Source organism: Rhipicephalus microplus, chromosome 6 (assembly GCF_043290135.1).
Source record: "Rhipicephalus microplus isolate Deutch F79 chromosome 6, USDA_Rmic, whole genome shotgun sequence".
Classification (NCBI taxonomy): Eukaryota; Metazoa; Arthropoda; class Arachnida; order Ixodida; family Ixodidae; genus Rhipicephalus; species Rhipicephalus microplus.
Window position 1 is genome coordinate 180,296,537 of NC_134705.1, and position 7,422 is coordinate 180,303,958.

The window sequence follows — 7,422 nt, forward strand, 5'->3', positions numbered from 1 at the left end:
CGGTTAACGCGCTAACGATGCGTGGCTGGCCCAGGCGGGAGATAGAGCCGCGGCTCCAAAACCCTCTTTGGCGACATTCCACCCCGTTGGCGCCGCTGTCAATCAGTAGGCGCCGTCTCGTGGGGCCGGCCTCTGTTTCTTCCTCCGTCCAGCCGTGGCGAGACTGTCCTTTTGGCACTAATCCGGCGTGGCGAATGACCCGCTGGGTCAAGGCATAGCTTGATCGCTACAAAGGGAAGCAAAAAAGAGCTAATTTCTGTCTGCTTTGTAGGCGGGGCGGCTATGCTCCTTGTGTGGGATGGAGTAAGGGGATAACAAAATAGTAGAAGGAGAAAGATGTAGAAGACCGAGCAGTCGCCGTGAACCAGTGTAGAAAAAAAACTGATGAGATGGGGGATAATGTCGAAGGAGTCAGAGGACATGGTACTGATCGGCGAGAGCTACATGGCGTCAGCAGATCGCGGCCGACACAACCGTTCAGCAAGGAATCCACCAAGCGGGTCCTGCTCTCGTGACTCGGTAAGGGAAAGGATTGCGACGTGCAAGGAGAGGTGAGAGTGAGGCTCGGTGGTACGGTGAACTACTGCGGGCCGCGCAAATATGGTGTAGTGTGAGGCTCGGCGGAAAGAGCTAACTAATAATAGGCGCACGAAGTTAGGTGAGGGTGAGCCTCACCAGGGCATTCTCTAACTTTTGTCCTCACAAATCGGGCCAGCGCCTCTGCAATCTAGAAATAGAGGAAGATACAGAATTTCACCGTGCGAGGAGAGGTGAGAGGGAGGCTCAGCGGTACGGTGAACTATTAAGAGGCGCGCAAAGATGGTGGAGTGTGAGGCTCGGTGGAAAGAGTTAACCAATGATAGGCGCATGAAGTTAGGTGAGGGTGAGCCTCACCAGGGCGTTCCCTACCTTTTCTCCTCACAAACCGGGCCAAAGACTTTGCAATCTAGAAATAGAGGAAGATACAGAATTTCACCGTGCGAGGAGAGGTGAGAGGGAGGCTCAGCGGTACGATGAACTATTAAGAGGCGCGCAAAGATGGTGGAGTGTGAGGCTCGGTGGAAACCAATGATAGGCGCATGAAGTTAGGTGAGGGTGAGCCTCACCAAAGCATTCTTTACCTTTTGTCCTCACAAATCGGGGCAGCGCCTCTGCAATCTAGAAATAGAGGAAGATACAGGATTTTGCTGTGCAAGGAGAGGCGAGAGTGAGGCTATGTGGTACGGTGAACTATTGGGAGGCGCGCAAAGATGGTGGAGTGTGAGGCTTGGTGGAAGGATTAACCAATGGTAGGCGAGCAAGTTTAGGCAATGGTGAGCCTCCCCAGTGCATCCTCTATCTTTCGCCTCACGAATCGGGGCAGCGCATTCGAAATCTAAAAATAGAGGAGGTGCTGATCGGGCGTATCTCCTTGCGTTTGCGAAATGAAGCTGTCCTCTTCTCCCCCCTTTGTTTTTTTCTTTGGTTGTAACTACGTATGGCAAACTACTCTGTTCTTACTTTTCTTCCACTTCTTTTCTTTTCAAGGTCCACGTCCACGGAAAACCAAGAAATGGCGGGCTCTATGGCAGCTGTCTTCCTGGGACTCGGCCTACTTTTAGGCTCTCTATCATCATACGGCACAGTGAAGCTTCTTTAGGCTTGGCCCACATAGGAAAAAAAAAGACAATCGGCAAAGTCACGAAGAACACCGTGCCAATTTCCCACACCATTCGCTACATACGTGTCAGCGCATTGCTGCGAAGAACTGACGTCAAGGCTGTGACCAATCTGATCACATGACCGTACTCCCGCGTAGATTCATACTATGGGATGCGAGAAAGCGCGATGTTTAGTAGTTAAGAGACTGTTTTATGTACAGTACGTTTTAGTGATTTTAAACCTACGTCTTGTCGCCGACCTCGCGTTTTACAACAAACGGATACAGGGTCAAAGGCGCTCGTGTTCCCTTATTGAACGAATCTTCGTCTCATGCGTAGATGACTTTATTTTACCTTTGGAAACACGAAATGTACTTCATTCCACCAAACATGTATATTAAACAACTAATTCAAAACCACAATGCGTTCCGCTTTACTTGTCAACTTATAGACCAGCTATAGTATAGCCAAGCTCATTAGATGGTAGTCGTCAGCTCTTCGGATGCGGTAGGCAGGTTCGTTTCCATCTCGTAGCACGTTCAGTCACTTTGCTGAAGGCATAAACCCTGGATGCCCTAACTGTGGGGCAGATGATTTCACACTCGCTCACGTGCTCTGGCAGTGCTCAACGTTACGTAGAGCCGAGTACAGCACAGAACAGGACTGGAAGAGGGCCCTTAAAAGCTCCGAGCTCTCAGTCCAGCTCTTGGCAGTCCAGGGAGCCGGCGAACTGGCGGAGAGCCATGGTCTTCCTTACCGACGTGGGCGCGGTGAGAAATTGCGGCAGACCACCATTCGGGGCACCGTTACTATTCGGGATGTGTATGATCGGGTTCGATTCAGGACCAAATAAAGTTTGTTTCACCTTCAGTGAGCTGGTTCTCGCCCGCTCGGCGGTCAGAGCAATTGTCTCGATTTCCTCGTGCTCCGTGAAAGCAAACTACTCGACTGCTCTGAACTTGGATCTAAGGATGTGCAAAGGAGTTTTTACTGCCCCATAATGCCACCTATGGTCAACAAAAGCAATAAGTGGGCGTGACTTCAAACCAACTAGACCGCATATCTACATCTCTCTCGGACTGTACACACCTTTGTGCTAAGCCATGCTGGCTATATCTAAGAAACAATAAGGAAAAAAATATTTGGTTTCCAGGCTATATCTAGCACTTCAAGCGGGACCTGATTAAGAGCAGCAAGATGGCAAGCTGGGCCAGTTGAATTACGTTTATAATTGAAAATTTTGTTGAAGTGCACTTAAAAAGAGATGGACTGATTAAGAGTGTTTTAGGGCTATGTGATGCTGGAGTCGCTGCAGTTTTTTTTTTGTAAGTGCAATTTAGAGAGCTGGCTTGTCCATGCAGCATGTCATGTCGCAAGCTCACGCTTAAAGTCGAGCAGTCAGTACAGATTTCAAACAAGGCTAGCAATGCTCAAAACTTGCGTAAAATAAACGAACAAGGTCTCAAATAATTTGGAAAACTGCAGTGATCGCAATGATAAACATACAACTTCTCAAAAATCTTCGAGAAAGTCTGGCTGACGTCTACATCGCTCAAGAGATGGCGCCACCACCTAGACCAGTACGTGATTGCTCCTCTGGCCCGGCAGCGCTAGTGTTACGAACTGCGACGACCTAGTCGCTCAGATACTTTCGGTAGGTATTAATAATGCTTAAAATTGTTATCTACGTTCTCGCATAAAATTAAGGAAGCAGGCAAGCAAACAAACTGTGGCTCTCATTTTAAAATGGGAGGTCACCGTTCCCGACACGCATGCGAGAAATTATACTCGCAGTGCGAGCGTCGACAGAACTACACTGACTAACAAAAAAACTCCCGGATTGGAGTGCCAGGCTGATCAGGGAGGATCAATTATTTGTTTGTGTTTTCTTCAAAAACAGTTGGCCAAGAAGGAGTAGTTGAAAATTTGAAAAGCCACTGGGCCATTTGAAAATGTTGAGACTTAAAGAAATAAATAAAATATAATGATGGGTATTGCAATAAACTAAGACTACAACATCGAAAATAATTAATTTCTCTGTATTTGATCGGTGAATGAGAGGCTAACATCAAAGGTACGTACTGGTTCCGATGGTTTCTTGGCGCTGCGGGAAGCAACCTTTGCAGCTCCAAGCTAGTTGGCCAAACTCCTCTATGGGTTGTCCAGCAGTCCCGTGAAGCAGTCCAGCAGTCCCGTGCAGTCCCGTGACAGGCAACGCCTGGACGTCCTTACATGGGAGACATGAACCAGGGTTGTTCATCTGCAGGATGATCAATAAAGCTTTTCCACCAACCTACCCGTCCATTTATCCATCCGTCCGTCCATCCATCTACCCACCTACTCACCCACCCACTCACCTACTAATCAACCAATCAATCAATCGATTGATCGATCTATTCATCTATCCATTCTTCTTTCCATGCCTAGTAGTTAAGGCGCTTGAATGCTGACCCGCAGGTCGCGGGATCGAATCCCGACATCGGCGTTTGCATTTTCGATGGAGGTGAAAATGCTGCAGTCCCGTGTGCTCAGATTTGGGTGGACGTTACAAGGGCCGTGCAACACTTTTTGAGCATGGTCAGAAAACGCTGCCGATGGGTAGTAGAAGCTCCCAACAACACGCGAACCAAATATTATAGCGCAGCACGCGGCCTGGAATTCACAATAAACTATCAGTCAGTCAAAAATTGCCTTCTCTTCTCTCGAAAAATAACGGAATAAGCCCCGAAATCACTCGTAGTAAGCCCATTTATAAGCCATTGGCTAATTTGAACATGGCGCGCTCTGTCGTTACAGAGATCGCCGTGGAAGGGCGTGACTAGTCCACGCGTGCGGGCGCGATTATAAGAAGCCACGTATTCGAAAAAAAAAGAAAAAGTGCTCAAGGTCACGAAGCACGCGTGACGTTTCTTTTTGTTTGCCCCTCCCATCCCTTCCTGCTTAGCGGCGAGCGCTTTCGTCTGGACGAGAGAAGAAAGAATGCGATTGCAACGTGTGACAAATCTTTGTAACTCCGCTCGTACTGAAGAGATTCTTAAAATTTTTGCGGCATTGATTTTGTGAGGCAATACGCTTTTGCAGTGAATTAATTCCATGGTTACTCAAAAAAGGGCTTTACGGCTCCTTTAAAAAACCCCAGGTGGTCAACCCTCCGGAGGCCTCCACTATGGCTTCTCTCATACCCATATGGTGGTTTTGGGACGTTAAACCTAAAATATTAATATTATAATTACTATAATGACACATTGTAGTGATTTAACAATTTAGTGACATTAATGACAATAATGTTCTCAAAGAACACTTTATCAGGCAAAACTGATTTGGCCTTTACCATTGACGTCTCTGAATCCCCGAACTCTTCTTTAATGTCAAAGTTCTTTAGAGTGGTACATGCTTGCTTGTTTGAACGATTCTACCTGCCGCACGATTTGTAGTCAGTATACTGATAAAAGACCGGAAGAACCTCTAACTTGCGTGAGCAGGTTCGTGCGCCGTCCACGAAGACAACGGAGTGTTGGTGAAATAAGACATAGGCCACGACGTGACTTCCATTTTGCGCAAGTACACTTCACCGAGAGCGACAGTATCGAAAACGGTCATTGCCAAGGTAGAAGAAGACGAAGCGAAGCAGCGCTTGAGGGGGAAAAAATCCTTAATCTGCAACGTCAAAAGCTGCACTTAAAGGGACACCAAATAGAAACAATGACTTAGTTTAGACTGATAAACTGCATTCTGAGAACTCTCATGCCGCATGTCTCACTATTAGCGAAAACAAAATCAAGGTTCAGGTTTCGTTTTGAAATTTCGCGCCGAAATATGCGCGCATGACGTACGACATTTCAAAGCGTATATTTTCGATTTTCGCGACATCGGCTCGATGAAATATCCGAAACTTAGTATGCTATCTCCATCGCACCCGTGGACGACGATGTACTTCCCTTTCGTTGATTATAAACTACGTAGAATCCAGTGTAGATGACATAAAAAATTACAGCATATCCACGGAATGAATGATGAGTGGGGCGAAGCGTCCATCAATCCGTCCGTGCGTCCGTCCATGTCCACCTAGTAGTATCGCCATCTCGCTTCTTTTTGTCGTATATTCATCATGTACAAGTACCGCCATCCAGCGGACAACCGAAGGACTAAGCGAGAGTGTGTACCACATTTTTGCTGTCAGCGCTTTGTTAACACCGAGAGCGGGATAACCACGCCGTGCTACGTTTTTCGTAACATGTGGAAATGCGGATATGTGCCCGAGGTTAAATCTGTTCCACTGGTATGCGGGTATGTACCACAGGTTACGCACTACGACAACGGGGGACGCACAAGCCACGCTATAAGGAGCTTCGCCCCTAAAGATTGAGTGCATCGCGCTATTTAGTTGCGGGAATTTATCCGTAGCGTTTCCACCGGCATTGTTTTCCCTCGTGTTTCTCGCTTAGGAAGCCTCATGTCGTGGCATGAGTGCTGTTTTCACGGATTGTGAAATTGTACTTTACTAATACGCGAAAATCGTCTGGCTCTTTAGAGTGGCCCTTTAAGGTATACCATTTACTTAACGGACAGGAGTTAGCCTGCTATGACAATTTTTTTAACGAGAACTACATATTGGCGGCAGGCGCGTATACAGGATTTTTTTTCGGGGCGGGGGGCGCTGGGGAAGGGGGGGGGGCACGGGCCTGGTTTGCGAACCCCTGGCTGCACCCCTGACTAGCGGTATAGGAGGGTATGGTATTCGGTGTAAAGGAAGTTTAAAAAAATGCTGGAGTGGAAATTTTTGGCAACGAGTCAAGCCATGCGAACTGCAAGACGGTGGCTGTGGCAGCCATCTTACTAGGAGCATAATGGTTCTTTGCGTTCGATGAATAATAAAAAGCGTTTTCCTCGCACTTGCAACGATATTCGGTGGCATGTCTTTTTCGGGTCAGATAGTGCTCAAAGTGCGTTCTTGTGTTACTAGTTTTGTTTTGTAAGCCTCAAATTAAAGGCAAATTTTATTGGAGATTAAGACACCGATACTAGTCTCTGTGGATTATTTCTTCGGTAACAACTACCTTTCAATTCATATTTAACATGGTCTTTAGACTAACAAATCACAGTCACTTACCCCCGTATTCTAGAACGTCCCTCCACTCAACGCTTCACGATCACTTGATAAATGGATGGATGGATGGATGGATGGATGGATGGATGGATGGATGGATGGATGGATGGATGGATGGATGGATGGATGGGTGGATGGATGGATGGATGGATGGATGGATGGATGGATGGATGGATGGATGGATGGATGGATGGATGGGTGGATGGGTGGATGGATGGATGGGTGGATGGATGGATGGATGGATGGATGGATGGATGGATGGATGGATGGATGGATGGATGGATGGATGGATGGATGGATGGATCGATGGATGGATCGATGGGTGGGTGGGTGGATGGATGGATGGTTGGATGGATGGATGGATGGATGGATGGATGGATGGATGGATGGATGGATGGATGGATGGATGGATTAATGGATATGGCTGTACCCTTTAGATCGGGCGGTGGCTAGCTTGAGAAAGACGATTGAAGCGCCCTCTCTAGGCACGGTAAATCACTTCATATCAGTGATAGCTTTGTGCGATTCTCGAGCAGCGCAGCGTCATTTTCAGCCAAGCTGCGGCACACTGCTCAACTCTGTCAAGTGAAGGGTGAAAGTCGAGTCGAGGAGCGTTTGTGACTGCGGGGGTTATTGTCTACTTGTGCACTGCCAGGAAATAGCATGTTTCTGAGA

The 7,422-nt window shown here is 47.5% G+C and overlaps 1 protein-coding gene across 2 annotated transcripts in view; it reads left to right on the forward strand.

The window, feature by feature from the left end:
- Positions 1–2,510, forward strand: part of LOC119167048 (equilibrative nucleoside transporter 2) — a 149,691-nt gene extending 147,181 nt beyond the window's left edge. For both annotated transcript variants that reach the window (XM_075867194.1, XM_075867195.1), the window contains one exon: positions 1,528–2,510. In XM_075867194.1, the coding sequence (XP_075723309.1) occupies positions 1,528–1,639 (112 nt within the window). In that variant the 3' untranslated portion in view covers positions 1,640–2,510. The remainder of the gene's footprint in view (positions 1–1,527) is intronic.
- Positions 2,511–7,422: the final 4,912 nt, after the last annotated feature.